This window comes from Pangasianodon hypophthalmus, chromosome 4 (genome assembly GCF_027358585.1).
Source record: "Pangasianodon hypophthalmus isolate fPanHyp1 chromosome 4, fPanHyp1.pri, whole genome shotgun sequence".
Lineage (NCBI taxonomy): Eukaryota > Metazoa > Chordata > Actinopteri > Siluriformes > Pangasiidae > Pangasianodon > Pangasianodon hypophthalmus.
The window spans coordinates 28,124,086-28,139,415 of record NC_069713.1 but is presented as its reverse complement, the minus strand read 5'-3'; the positions used below and the strand labels follow the sequence as shown (position 1 = coordinate 28,139,415).

The 15,330-nt window shown below is 35.1% G+C and overlaps 1 protein-coding gene across 3 annotated transcripts; it reads left to right on the top strand.

Annotated features, from left to right (window-relative positions):
- The first annotated feature begins 566 nt into the window (after positions 1 to 566).
- On the top strand, positions 567 to 5,783 carry si:ch211-107p11.3 (GT1 domain-containing protein). Of its 3 annotated transcripts, none has more exons than XM_034304155.2 (7): positions 567 to 931; positions 2,228 to 2,295; positions 2,372 to 2,542; positions 2,636 to 2,706; positions 3,886 to 3,942; positions 4,208 to 4,255; positions 4,347 to 5,783. In XM_034304155.2, exons 1-7 carry the CDS (start codon positions 771 to 773, stop codon positions 4,482 to 4,484), a joined length of 714 nt encoding a protein of 237 aa, XP_034160046.1. In that variant the 5' UTR covers positions 567 to 770; the 3' UTR covers positions 4,485 to 5,783. The 3 variants fall into 3 exon arrangements, with proteins under 3 accessions (XP_034160046.1, XP_053089047.1, XP_034160047.1); XM_053233072.1 differs by having other exon boundaries at positions 580 to 931; positions 2,228 to 2,298; positions 4,347 to 5,762; XM_034304156.2 differs by having other exon boundaries at positions 608 to 931; positions 2,228 to 2,298; positions 4,359 to 5,755.
- The last annotated feature ends 9,547 nt before the right edge of the window (positions 5,784 to 15,330 follow it).

Sequence of the window (15,330 nt, the reverse complement as noted above, 5' to 3'; positions counted from 1 at the left end):
TATTGTTTTCAGATTTGGATATAGTTATAATATAAATCAGTGTAAAGTATTATTTCCTTGAATTGCCTCCACATTGCCTAATAATCTGGCAAAATGAAAACACATTAATACTAATACTAAGCCTGTTTCAAGAAAAAAGTGAATAAATGAAATAATATCTTAAGAAAAGTATTAAGATTCTCCAACTCAGTAATCAGGTTATCTAAATCAGTCTTGATGACGTCAAACACGTGGGCCTAATCTCAAATGACTTCCACTCCCTATGTAGGTGCACTACAAGTCAATGTCCGACAAGTAGGAAATAATGAAGTAGTGCACTAGAAATCCTACTTGGAATTCACTGGGATTTCATTTCTCATGGAAGAATTACAGAATCGTTTGAGTATTTTATAATATGAGGGTTTTTTTTGTAGTTAATGTACATTGTTCTTGACTAAGAAATCTAGGATCAAAATCTAGCTTGTTGGTTGCCATGGCTACCTTGAAACCGGTATACTTCCGTACTAAGTGTTTGCATAGTATGCATATTTCACTCTACTGTACAGCGTTATATACTGTGTGTGTGCATCCTGTTTAGTGCGCTAGTATGCGGCTTTCGAGTTTCGCAACATGGCGGACGGTGAACCAACGGCGCATGCGCGAAAGGATCTCTTTATTCGGGTTAATCGCGTTAGCCGGATAGTGTTAGCAAGATGTATAAATTCTGCCTCAATTAATCCTCAGTTGATTTCTGCCTCAGAAACAATGTAAAACTGTGAAAAGTCTGAGCGATGGCTAGAGAAAGAGCAGCTTTCTTCAGCCCGTTCGAGCAGGAGATAATCCTGAAGACTTTTGAGGAGTACAAAGCCATCATCACGGCGAAATGTAACACAGCTGCTGCAGCCAAATCCCGAGTGGAAGCCTGGCAGAAAATAGCCGACAGATTAAATGCGTAAGGGCCTTTTTTTTTTTTTTTTTTTTTTTTTTTTTTAATTTTTCTTTTTTTTGTTTGTTTTAGTTAATTTAGGTGTATAAATAAAGAGTGACCTAAAAGCTCAGATCTGGTATAGCACGAAAAAAATAGTACAAAACCCATCCAGCTCAATAATATCACTGTTTTTTGCGTCCTGATGAAAGTTGATACAGAAACATCACGATAAATAAAGTTTGGAATTATTATTTAAAGCATAAGTAAAGTATTTAACAAGGAACAAGAGCGAAGTGCTAGTAAGCGAGGATCACTCTTAATCTGTAGTTTATACATAAAAAAAAAATACTTTTACCTCTTTTTTCCCCTCTAGTCGTGACAATGCTGTTGCTAGGCAACAGTGAAACACGTCCGCCGAAATTAAGCTAACTTTCAGTCTTTTATACTGAAACAGAAATAGAACAAACAAAACAGAATTAAACTAATAAATTTCAAGGAGTCAAAGTTCTGGCGATACTTGCGATATTTCAGAAAAGTCGTATCGTCCAGCCCTGGCATCTCTAGGCTGTAGAAACTGTTGCTAAGCAACTGTCAAATATAGGCGCCGATCGCTATTTTATGCTAGCTATAGAAAATATGATTAGCCGTCTAACATAGCATTTTATGCAGACATTATAGAGACCAAATGACCTTCTAAATAAGACAAAACAATCAGAAACATCAACATTTCTCTCAAATGTGTTGAGAAATTACTAAGAAAATACTCTTTATGACTGAAAATACATTATAATTACACTTAGCATCAATTGCTAACTAATCTTCCTTGGATTCTGCCCTAAAGTGTCACATTACAATGATGTTTTAAATGAAATGAAGTATTTTATCCAGGAGCAAGAGGAAAAAGTCAGGCAGAATGACCTTGGAAATAAGTCAGAAACTGTCAGGAACCTCAACATTTCTGTGACATGTGTTGGTAAATTACTCAGAAAAGCTTTGTGTGACTAAAAGATACGCTTAACCGCTAAAAATACGCCACTGACCACTAACAGATATTCTATGGGTTCTGTCATATTAAATCGACTTGTGAAATTGTGAATACTTCACAAATCTTTTTTTTGTTTATATGGATTTTTCTCATAAAACTTGTTATACTCTATTTGAAGTAACATCTACTTGAAGGTTAGCTGAGAAGAGTTTGTGGGTGTGGCCTATTACAATAAGATCATTCAGTTAATTAGATAATTTAACACAATTTTAAATAAAGGCAATATTCAAGACAGCTTGCTCCAAATTAACTGTTTCTTTGTTTTTTCTTTTCAGCGCCAACCCCAACAACGTAAAGCGCACCTGGCAGCAGGTCAAAATTAAATACAAAAACATTGTACAATGTGGTAAGTGTATCCAGTACTTTTTTGCGGTCTGTTGCGTGCAGCGGTTATTGTGAAACGTGTACTCCGATTTTAGCGAACAGGAAACGGAAGCAGAAGTTTGGTGAAGGATTAGCGAGCAGCAGCTTTTCACCTGCCGAAGAGGTGGCACTTTGGCAGATCAGAGGGCGACCAGTGATAGATGGCACCATTTTGGGCCTTTCCTCCGAGCAGACTGGCATTAGTGTTGGGAGGCCGATAGCTACAGGTATCAGTGCCAAATTATTGTTTAGGTCTTTTCTCAGCATTCAATCCAGACTACATAATAATCATAAATCTTTAAATATTAAACGTTTTGCAGAGCCAGAAAGCTCCGCAAATCTTATACAAACAGTGCCAACCATTCTCGATTGCGCAGAAGAGCCCATTGAGGTAAGCCTATGTTTTCATTCTGCTATTAAAGTTGCTGTTTGTAATATTTAAAAATGTTTCTTAACCTGAAATAACCATATATTTTTAATTATATCTTTGTTTTAATTATATCTTAGCATTACATCTGGCTATTTTCTCTTGCAGCCTTGTTTTATATTTTTCCAGCCCAGAAATTAGCTCCAGCTCTAGTTAGATCACACATGCTCAACCCCGCTCTCTTTTTCAGAAACATCAACTCACAAGGCATTTGGAATTTTAATCATGGGGTTAGAGCCAATTAGGGGATATCGAAGACTTGTCTGTATTCATTGCAGTTCCTCTCACAGGCAGCAGAGGGCACTAGAAATTGCGCACTGCTTCTTTAAAGGAAAAATTTGGAAAAAAAACAGTGTTTAATATGTTATTTGTTCTACACATTCTGCAGTGCAGTATTGTTCATATTTATCGAAGATAACAATTCAATCCAAATTGAAGACAAGTCAGTCTGAGCTTATGTTTCAGGTTTAACAAAGTTTTGTCAATTGATTAAAAATATATAATAAAGAAAATGTATAAATTGGTAATCAGACCCGTCACTATGTTGAAGCACCATGGAAGTGATTTACAGCTGCACATTATCTTGTGTTTGATGCTCCAACCTCAACACACCTGGATTCTGGAGATATTCTACTGTTCCTCTCTGCAGACTCTCTCAAACTCTGTCAGGTGTCTCCAGAGATGTTTAACCAGGTTCAAGAGCAGGCTCTGGCTGTGTACGGCCCAGTTCCTGCTGCTAAAAACATCTTGAAAGTATCATGCTACCACCACCAAGCTTCAGTGAAAGGATAGAATTGGCCAAGTGATGAGGGATGCCTAGGATCCTTCAGATATATTACTTGGTATTCAAGGGCCAAAGATTTAAATCTTAGTTTCATCATAGAAACATAGAGTCTTGTTTCTCAAGAGCTTGAGTCTGGTTGCTCTACCGTAAAGGTTTGACTGGTGGATACCTGTAGCTGGTTGTTCCACACATGACCATCAGGTTCTTGGTCAGCTTTCGGATTGATTCTGTTCTCCCAGTTTACTCTATGAAGTGTCTTAGTGTTTTGGAGGTTCTTCCTTCTCTCTGTCTAGATTTTTCACTATTGTTGAGTAAGTTTGGGAAGAAAGAACTGACTGTAATTTGCAACTTCTTGGCAGCGCTCTGATTCAGAACATGATGAGAAGAACATTGTGGTGTGTCCTCATCCAGAAGAGGTAACTTGTGATCTATGACATGATAATTTTGCATATCTGAGGACATCACTAGCATACCAAATCACATTCTTATACATATGTATACCATTTAGCATGCTAATAACTGCTTGCTAGAGTACTAAATAGTATGTCAGTGTAGTGTACCATCTGGTACTAGTACTCAGATAGATCAGGAGTGTAGCATGGATGTTGTGCTCAGGGGTGATTTTTGGTGAGGGTAATGCCGCCATACTTTCACTGTGACTTTCTCTTATTTCATGTTCAGGGGACTGAAGCGTACACAAGTCAAGAAGATCCTGGACCTTCTGGAGAGGTGAGTCATCATTTAAAATATCAGTTTAATAATTATTTATTTAAAATATCCCAGCAGCGTTCCTTCAGTACTGTATCACGAGTTGTGAAAGTTTTATTTGCAGCGAGATGAGGATGTGACGGCGCTGTATAAACGTTACCTCAGACAGGAAATCGCATACCGGCAACTGAAGATGAAGAAGCTTGAGAAGGAGATCCAGCTGCTCGATAAACAGCTGCATGTGAGTTAGGTCAGTGAACTGATTATTAGTAGGACCATCTGAAATGAACTGTGTGTCAGAGATACTAAAAATGTAGGTTCCTACAGGTAAAAAAACAAAAACAAAAACTGATAACATTAGCTGAACAATTAAATAGATGCCACTGGCTCTCAAACTTGAATAAATTCTTCTAATTTTTTAACCATGAACTTTCGAAACTTTCAAAAAAAGAGCAGATGTAAACTCCATCATCTGTTGTGCCAGAGTCAGGACACTGCTTAATATATGAATGGAGCGGTGTGGAGCAATCACCATGGCAGCTGTATCATGTAAGTCCCACCCCTCTAGTAAATTTTGTCTTCTAGTCATCATTTGAAAGTGCAAATGAATTCTGAAACACATGAAAATGATATTATTGATATTATTGAACAGAATTGTAAGCTTGATGATTAATTAAAGGAAATGAGTACACTAAATTACTACGACTGTATTTTTAATTTTCTTTTTATTTTTATGAATTAAATATTCTTTTTTTTAATTTCCTGTTCTTTTTTTTTTAAATTACTATTCCATCTTTTGCCTTTTTATTTTTATTTGTTTTTAAATTTCCTAAATTTTTTAAATTTAATTTTCCATTGTCTTTTCCTTTTTCACTTTTTATAATCTGTTCCTTTTTATTTACTTTTCCATTTTCTTTTCCTTTTATTTTTCATTTGCTTCTTTGTTTCTTTACCATTCCATTCCTTTTCATTTTACTCATGTACTCTTCTCTTTCCCATCTATGCTTTTTGCTTAACTTCTTTTAGTTTTCCATTTTCTTTCCTTTTTTTACTTTGTCACTTGTAACTCTTTGTATTTGGATTACAAGAGCAAGAATGATGTTGTGGATCAGAAAGCCTACAACTTTATTTAATTCTAATTATGTACTTTTTTAAAGTTTGAATTTGACCTTAGAAATGCTGACATAATTCTGTAAATAAAATTTTAATTAAGTTGGATTAAAAAACTAGTATCTGAAAGCTCTGAAATGCCATGAGAGACGTGTGTGTGTGTGTGTTTGTGTAAGTGATTTTTGCAGCCACAAGGTTGCGCTGTTTGTCTTCGACACACTTTTACACATCCTCATCTGAGGTCTGCTTGACTTCATTGTGGATGTGAAAAATATAAAATATAAAAACAAAGGCTAAAAATAAGTTTCTAATAAAATGATTCAATTAGGTTCTTGAATCAACATGCAAAATTGTTTGATTTTTAATGATTAATAATGATGATGATAATGATTAATGATGTGAGCATTAGTTTTTTATAGTATAAACATAATTTAAAACCATAAGCTTAAGTGTGTTTACTTCAGTATGTGTTTTATTAGATTATGGACAGTCTGTTTTGGAAAATAGTCTCATGCTGTTGAGTATAGGTGTGTGCGTGTGTGCGCATGCGTGTGTGTGTGTGTGTGGGGGGTGATTGTTTACTGTGTCTGTGCAGAGATGAACTGATTAAACACAGTAAGAGCAAAGCAAATTCACAATCAGTGATCACAATGTCCATGATATTTTATTACAGTAGTGGACCTCACAACCCATATTATCAAAGTTATTCTATTTAGGGGTCCAAGCACCAAAGTCAACTCAGATCCAACTTGTTCTGTCGGTGGAAAGTTGAGGAATAGAAAGCTCTATAGCTCCATCAAATATTATTTGAAAAATCGAAGTAATATTCATGAAATAAATACATACTGAGCAAGTCAGAGGAATTTATTTTACAGCTCTCTGGTTACAAAAAGTTTGAGAACCACTGTCCAAATGATTATCACCCAGAATGTCTTGATGAATTCGGTCCTATTGGGTGTGACGAGCTATATGCCTTGATACTGTCCTCTAGCCGAACCACCTGATTGCTTACTTACTTAAATACTCTCTAAATTACTTTTGGAATTATTATCCATAATTGGGCAGCCATTATTATTATCTTAACCCCTCCAAATATAGTCCAGAATGCCTTTTCCATCTAAAATTTTGGAGAAAGTGGTTGTAAGTAAAAGGCATAATGAATTGTAGGCTGCTCTGTCAGCACTGGCTAAAGTGATAAATGACCTACAGCTTACTTCAGATTGTGTATTCCAATCTACCAATCTATTCACAATACCCCAGATTGTGTATTCTATTTCAATGCAGTTTTTGGTACTATTTTACAATTGAGTGCAACATGTGACACTATAGACTAAAGAATTAAATATGGTGTCCTACAAGGTTCTGTTTTAGGTCCATTATTGTTCTAGTATGTTGTTTCTTTTCTACATTGATGATACACTATTAGACATTAAATTTACCCAGTACAGCAGTACAGCTACGCAAAATGATATACAAGTAATAAAACATTGTGTGTTTAGAGTAAAATACTGAGTGACAAGGTGGTGTAATGAAGTGGAGTTACTGTTACCACCCCATAGTAGATTATTTTCCTATAACGGGTTTAATTCTCTATACAGCAGCAATTTGCCAAAAATTACAAATTTTAATTTATTAATGAACAACCTTTCATCCAGTTATACTTAAGTTTAATGTTGCAAAATGTCGGGGAAACAAGTTGGTTCCTGTTCTCACTTATGTAAAAGTAGCTATAAACAGTTGTTCCCTCACCAGCCGGTTTTTTTTCTCTCTATTGAAGTAAATAAAGCAAAAAAATGCAGCTTATCATGTTCCCGAGAAACACACAAAGCGTAAACTCCTCTGTCCTGAAGATGTCGGAAAGCTTAAAGTTACAGCTTTTTACAAAGACTGTTACAAAGCAATGACACTGGAGACTCCTTCCATAAAAGTTACATAAATTACAGAAAACTTCACAATATCAAATTTTTTTTTAAGTTCTCTGTGAATGAGCTGTTACTATAGAAACGATTAATTATTAGAACCAGTGCATTAGTATAAACCTGTGATTTGCAGCTACGCTACTGTTAGAGCTGCTGTTATAGAAAATTATTTGGGGACCTGTGATGGTGGATTGGAGGTAACAGCACTTTTCAAAAGTTCCCGTGCCACTCGTCCATTTATTTTAAATTTTTTTCTTTATTAAGATACACCTCAACACTGTTTGTAAGGTAATTAAAGTATTGTGTCGCTAGAGAATTTTTGGGCTCAAACCTTTTTGAACATGCCAAGACACGTCAAGAAACCGGAGAAAAGATGTGCCTTCAGATGCGTCAGACGACCTGCCAGTGCAAACTGGTGATGACGCTAATAGTTTCACGCTAATAGAACTTAGCCCTGCTCTGTCCAAGGCACTTTAAACTATGACTGAGACAGTCTCTAAATAGATGAGAAACTCGGTCCCTTAGCGGAAATTATTCATAATCACTCCCAACAAATGGAGAATGCTAAAATCCACTTAGACGAAGAGCAACGGAGGATTGTAGCAGTAGAGGAGTCAATGGACAATGCACAACCAAAATTGCTTCACTTACCAAATACATTGACAATTTGGAGAACAGTGGCTGGCGCAAAAATATCTGTATTTTAGGCTTGCCAGAAGGGGCCGAGGGTACCAACCCTGTCATCTTCCTGCAAAGATGGATTCCTGAGTTTCTTAAACTGGAAACTCAGGAATGCCTGAGTTGATCGTGTTAATGTGCTTAATGCAGGCCGCATTAAGATTGAAAGAGCACATCGCACTCTGGCTCCTAAACCGGGTGTCAAGGATAGGCCTCGTCTGTTGATTGTTCGTTTCTGTAACTTCGGAGACAAGCAGATGGTACTCGAAGGAAGCAGGCAAATGTCTGCAAATGGCAACACGTGGTATGAGGGTAACAAAGTCTCCTTCTACCAGGATTTCTCAGCTTCGGTTTTATGGAGATGTGAGGAATTTAATCCAATAAGGCAATGGTTACAGGTGATTGGACCCATTACACGATGCTTTATCCCTCCAGGCTGAGTATGACTGTTGGAAAAAATGCAAAAGTATTTGACACCCCAGCAGCAGCATCATAGTACATTAACACGATCAATCTAGGCAGCCAGCGGTTTCACCATCTGACATCCCAGAGATTGAGGTCCGCAGTGGACCACTGAGTATGATTAAACTATAACAAGCATTTTGAAATTAGCGACTTTATTATAATAATTTGTGTCTTTCATTGCTCAGTGGTGCGGTTGGCCAAACAATGTAGGTATACAGCTTCAGTCAACTGCTGTTTGAAAGTTTTCATTTTTCGTTTTATATAAGTGCTTTTTCTTCTTTCAAAGATGGAAAAGATAGAGACTTGCTCTCTAACAGGTCTTAATGAAAGTGTTCTCCTGAATAGTATTGTTCCCTTTATGAAATGGGAAAATGAAGACCAAACAGGTTTTATTAAGGGCAGGAGCTCCAGTCACAAAATTAGACGGCTTTTAAATATTATAGAGCTCTCTCAAAAACTCAACAGTAACACTCTTATCTTTAGATGCACGAAAAGCTTTTGACCGAGTTGAGTCGCCATATCTATTATAAGCTCTAGAAAAATTTGGCCTCGGTGAGAATTTTATTAAATGGTTTTGCTTACTTTATACAGATGCTCTGGCTGCTGTCATACAGTCAGGTCTATAAATATTTGGACAGTGTCACAATTTTCATAATTTTGCCTCTTTACACCACCACAATGGATTTGAAATGAAGCAATCAAGATGTTATTGAAGTGTAGACTTTCAGTTTTAATTCAAGGGGTTTAGCAAAAATTATTGCATTAACTGTTCAGTAATTACAGCCATTTTTACAGAGTCCCTCCATTTTCACAGGCTGAAAAGTAATTGGGCAAACTAACATAATCATTAATATTAGGATTATTTTTAACAATTGGGTGCAAATCCTTTGCAGTCAATGACTACCTGAAGTCTGGAACCCATGGACATCATCAAATGCTGAGTTTCCTCCCTTGAGATGCTTTGCCAGGCCTTTACTGCAGCCGCCTTCAGTTGCTGCTTGTTTGTGGGTCTTTCTGCCTTCAGTCTTGTTTTCAGTAAGTGAAAAGTTTACTCAATTGGGTTGAGGTCATCGGATGTTTAGTATTGCAGCATTTGAACTTCAGAATTCATCCTGCTACTTCTATTGGCAGTTACATCATCAATAAAGACCAGTGACCCAGTTCCATTGGTGGCCATACATGCCCATGCCATAACACTGCCTCCACATGTTTGATAGATGATGTGGTATGCTTTGGATCATGAGCCCTTCCTCTCCTTTTCCATACTCTTCTCTTCCCATCATTCTGGTACAAGTTAATCTTGTATCAGAACTGCCCCCTTTCCCCATTGCTCTTTGCCAATGAGCCACTCACCCAAGCAATAAGAGAGGATGCAACATTGTCTGGGGTTATAGAAGCTTTAGAAGCCTTAGAAATATTGCAATCAAAATTACCTCTTTCCCATTTAGATAGTCTGACAATGGTTTTGGTATTAATATTACCCCTACATTTAGTGAACTATTTAAAGACAACTTTACCCCGTTATTTGATAAAATTCATGATGATTTGAATAGGTGGATGGCTCACCCTGTATCCTGGTTGGGGAGAATTGCTGTGATTAAAATTAATATTTTACCACGATTATTGTATCCACAAATGATGTATGAATGTGTCAAATAATACCAATTTTAATATCAAACAAGGTAAAAGAAGAGTTAAATGGGTGGCTGAGTTCATCTATTTGGAGCAAAAGAAATTTACCAAACTTCAGCTTTCTGGGTCCGAGGGTAGCTTAGATGTCCCCAATGTTAAGTCACACCAGCTTGCTTGTCAACTCAGATTCATTCCCGAATGGTTTAAGGAGGATCCCAAATCTATCTGGTTTGATCTTGTTCCAATCTTCCTGTCCCTTACAACATTTGTTATTTATTCACAGCCTTAAAATGGTTAAGGATTCATATGATAGTTCCATTGTATATAAAACTATCAAAGCCTGGTTTACTATCCGTAAATTAGAGGGAAATGTCGACATATCCTGCCTGCTGACTGCAATTCACAATAATCTAGAATGTTTACCAGGTATCATGGATCATAGTTTTAAAAACTGGAGGGAGAGAGAGCTCAGGTTGGACTTTTCAGAAGATGAATGGGAAATGGTATGGAGTCAGGCCAAGAAACTCTCAGTATGCAACAGAATAAGAGCTATCCAGCTTAAGATTTGCACAGGCTGCATATCACATCATATATTAGACAAAAAATGAATCCAATAAACTCCTCATATTGCCGTATCAGTTTAGCATTCTCTGTGTGAAAGGTGCAACATGTCAAGCATGTTTAGGAGTTAAGATAAGACAATTGTGGAAAAATGATAGCTGCACAGTGAAGTCCTGAACCTGCACACACACACACACTCAAACAACGCTGTGATTCAACAACACCTCTTGATGAAGTTCTCTGTGAAAGACGTCAGAGCAGCGATGAAGCGGTCAGTGGGTGTTTAGCATAAAAGCACAAGCAGAAGTATTTTTATAGCAGAGTTTCCACCTGATATGCATCATAGAACTCAGCTACAACTTTTCACTTTCACACTGAGTGTTAAACTGCAGTGTTCAGTTACTTGAAACCTCACTCGGCGTTCACTAGCCGCTCTATGCTGGGATTCAAACTCATAACCTCCTGATCACTGAAACCTGAAAACCTCAACCTGGCTTAGAATGAGATACATGATAGAGTAATGAGACACAATCTCAACACAATCTTTCTTCTTTCTTTCATGTTTACATTTCAAAGCTCTTTGTGGCTCTGTTTTGCTCCTCAAATGTAGAAATGTAATCTTCTTTTGCTGCAGAACTATTCTTGTTGCTCCCTGGCCTTCAGCTTGTCTTCATGTTGACACCATCATTGTGTTTTTCTGCTTGAATGAATTCTGTGTAACTTCCTCCTGATATGAGTCTTGGCACTGGGCCTGTGTTCTGAGGAAGAGATAATGGAAGCAGGAAGCAGGTTTCTGTGTAAGTCAACTGAGTGCACGTTTTCAGGTATTATCTCGTTCTCTTCCCTCCTCTGAGCTTCGACCTGGCTACGCTCCTCGCCTTTTGGCTTTCCACGCTCACTTTCCTGGGAACGTGACGTCAGCACACATCGCCCCTCACTGCCTTCTTCAGAAATAATCACCCAGGATTCCTCAGCTCCTGCTGGAAGCGCAGTGGAAAATGCTGGCCTCGGCGTCACTGGTGCTTTAGTAAACATACTGCTTTTCTTCTCAGGACTCAGAAACCTAGACTTCTCTTTAGTGTTTAGTCACTCTCTCATACACACACACACACATACAGACATACCACAACAACAACAACATTTCTAACGCTGTCAATTTTCCAGTCGATGTTTACTGTTTAAATCTCACAGAAATGTTGAGACACAGCTCGAAAAAAAAAAAACAATATCACATTTAACACAAATTTTGTTTCTACAAAAACTTCACAGTTTTTCTCTCGGAACCATAAAATATAACACATTTAACTTCTCTCTTTTCTTCATTCACTTTCTTTTTCTTTTAGAATTCACTTTCTTTCCCTCTTTATTTTGTTTTAGTTTTACTTCATTGTTTGTATGTTTCTTTCTTTCTTCTTGTTATTTCTTTTTAAATTGCCATTTTCTTTCTTTCTTTCTTTCTTTCTTTCTTTCTTTCTTTTTTTCTTTCTTTCTTTCTTTCTCTCTCTCTCTCTCATGGTTTACACTCTTCACTATTATAGCTGTTATAATAGATTATTAAAGTCACTGGATAAAAAGCTGAATGAAAATGAGGAAAACTGACTGAATGACCTGGAATGGTTTCTGCAACGCTTATTGGATAAAAAAACCAACAACAACCTGCTGAATGAGTACATGTTAGTCATCTCTCTGTATGCAGGTGAATTCAGGCATATGAACAACCTGTTGTAGATTTTTACAGTCTGATGTCACCGATGTTAATTTAAACATTAATTGGAGGAGACACTGTCCAGCGTTCCTCAATGTTTTCCTGTGCTCTGTGTTCAGTACTTTAGCGTAATGTCACAGAAGTGAGAACACCAAATGCTTTGACGCTGGAGACTGATAGCATACTCTCTGACCGAGTTTTGCTGCACACGTCTCGCCTCACTTTTCGCTTGCTTCGAGGCTGCCGTCACGTCTACACGACTGCTATCTCATGCAATGAAATTCTCATGCAATGAAAGGAAAAATTCAGCTAGTGATGTGAAGAAACAGCCTAGAGTAGTTAATATAATATTTAGGGGTTAATACGGTTAATAAAATATTCAGGGGTTAACATGGTTAATAATCTATTCAGGGGTTAATATCATTCAGGGGTTAATATGGTTACTATTATATACTCATACTATTATATTATTATTATAATAATACACTATTTATATAATATTATTGTATTAGTTAATATCGTGTTTAGGGGTTAATATCATATTAAGTGGTTAATATAGTTAGTATTATATTTAGTAACCGTATTAACTATTATATATTATTGTTATTATTATTATTACAGTTAATATCATATTCAGGGTTTAATATGGTTACTATTATATTTAGTAATTGTATTAACTATTATGTACTATTATATTTATATAATATTATTATATTGGTTAATATTGTATTTAGGGGTTAAAATGGTTAATATGTTATATAGCGGTTAATACAGTTAATAACATTCAGTGGTTATAACATGGTTAATAATGTATTCAGGAGTTAATATATTCAGGGGTTAATATGGTTACTATTATATTTAGTAATTGTATTAACTATTATATACTATTATATTTATATAATATTATTATATTGGTTAATATTGTATTAGGGGTTAAAATGGTTAATATGTTATATAGCGGTTAACACGGTTTATAACACATTCAGGGCTTAACATGGTTAATAATGTATTCAGGAGTTAATATCATATTCAGGGGTTAATACAGTTAATAACATTCAGTGGTTATAACATGGTTAATATTCTATTCAAGGGTTAATATCATATTCAGGGGTTAATACGGTTACTATTATATTTAGTAACTGTATTAACTATTATATACTATTATATACCATAATACTATTATATTATTATGTTTATATAATGTTATTATATTGTTTAATATTGTATTTAGAGGTTAACATGGTTAATATCGTATTCAGGGGTTAATATCATTCAGGGGTTAACATGGTTACTATTATATTTAGTAACCATATTAACTATTATATACAATTATTATTATTATTATTATTATTACAGTTAATAACCTATTAAGGGGTTAATACAGTTAATAACATTCAGTGGTTATAACATGGTTAATATCCTATTCAAGGGTTAATATCATATTCAGGGATTAATAAAGTTACTGTTATATTTAGTAATTGTGTTAACTATTATGTACTATTATATACTATAATACTATTATATTATTATATTTATATAATGCTATTATATTGGTTAATATCGTATTCAGGGGCTAATATGGTATTCAGCAGTTATGGTTAATAATGTATTCAGAGAGTGCGATGATGCTGCTGTTATGAAGAAATATCCAGGTACGAAGCAGAATTTTAAGTCACACTACAAACTACACAGTTTACAATTTCTACAATGTATTAATAAATTCCTCTTACCAAGTCCACTTCAAAACGATGCTAACAGCTAAAGGAGATGAGGACAGAGTGATCAGTAGTTATGTTATCATCAATATGATTACATCACTTTTTGTGCAGAAGACAAACACAATTTCACTCATCACACTTTATTTGTTTGTTTGTTTGTTTTTTTCTTTCTTTCTTTCATTTTTTTCTTTCTTCCTTCTTTCCTTCATTCTGGCAATATATACACCAAGCATAAGCATAGCTAATGACAAAGGATAATGATTTACCTAGCTAGAATGTAGATGTTAAGTCATTACTAACGTTGTGAAGGTGCAGTAACTGTGGAAACAAGCCAATCGAGACTACATTACTACATACTACTACTAATTTAATCGCACATATAATCACACGTAGCCTGAAAAACAGTAGAGTCATGATGATGTTGCTTATGAACTTGTAGCTTACGTAGTCATGACTAGTACAAAAGCGAAATGTGGAATTTTGAATTTGTCAGTAATCCCAGTTAGCCCAGTTAGCCCAGTTATTAGCATTCATTAGCATCACACTGTCAAATTAAAACTTCACAATAACATGCAGCTGATTGGAGGCCGATAATTAGATATTTTTTAAACTTTATTTTATACAGTAAAATATAAAAATCATTGAACACATACATTGCTTGTAGGTTTTATTATATTTTTGTGCAGTGAGCATGTGTTCTTGATCTTTATTTTTTATTTTTTTGTAGTTCTACTTATTATATATCTATATCTATATCTAATTATCTATCTATCTATATATAGGTATAGCTATACTACACTATACTACTGTGTGCTAAATGTACAGTATCTTGTAAAAGTTGATTTATTTTCAGAACTTTGTTGTAGGGATACAATGAAATTTTGGCCAATGAAAAATAACAACATCAGATAGATTATAGATGTTGAAAATTCGACTCATTAAACAATAAGGTAAATATTTCTTTACACAATTGTAACAGTTTAAAAACTAAACTCTTGTTTTAATTAAAAGTGAATCAATGATTACAATTTGTGCAACTGCACAATAATAATAATTGTAACATTAGTAATAATAATAATAATAATAATAATAATAATAATAATAATACTTTCACTACATCACTACTTTGTCACAAGACACCATAATGCCTGAACTTAATGTTAAATTTGTTTTAGTTTGTGTCTAAAGTTTAAAGTTTTATATTTACTATGTCCCTTTTCAAAATTTCTTTTAAAATAAATAAATTAAAGCTTTTTTTTTTTTTATCTTATTCATTCAGGAGAATAAAAATCAACAAGGCACCAGAGA

Bases quoted from the DNA above. Each gene is read 5' to 3' on its own strand.
- si:ch211-107p11.3 (XM_053233072.1), top strand. From the start codon at position 771: ATGGCTAGAGAAAGAGCAGCTTTCTTCAGCCCGTTCGAGCAGGAGATA. The intron at 932-2,227 runs GTAAGGGCCTTT...TTTTCTTTTCAG, and splicing joins ATAGCCGACAGATTAAATGC to CGCCAACCCCAACAACGTAA. The intron at 2,543-2,635 runs GTATCAGTGCCA...AACGTTTTGCAG, and splicing joins TGGGAGGCCGATAGCTACAG to AGCCAGAAAGCTCCGCAAAT.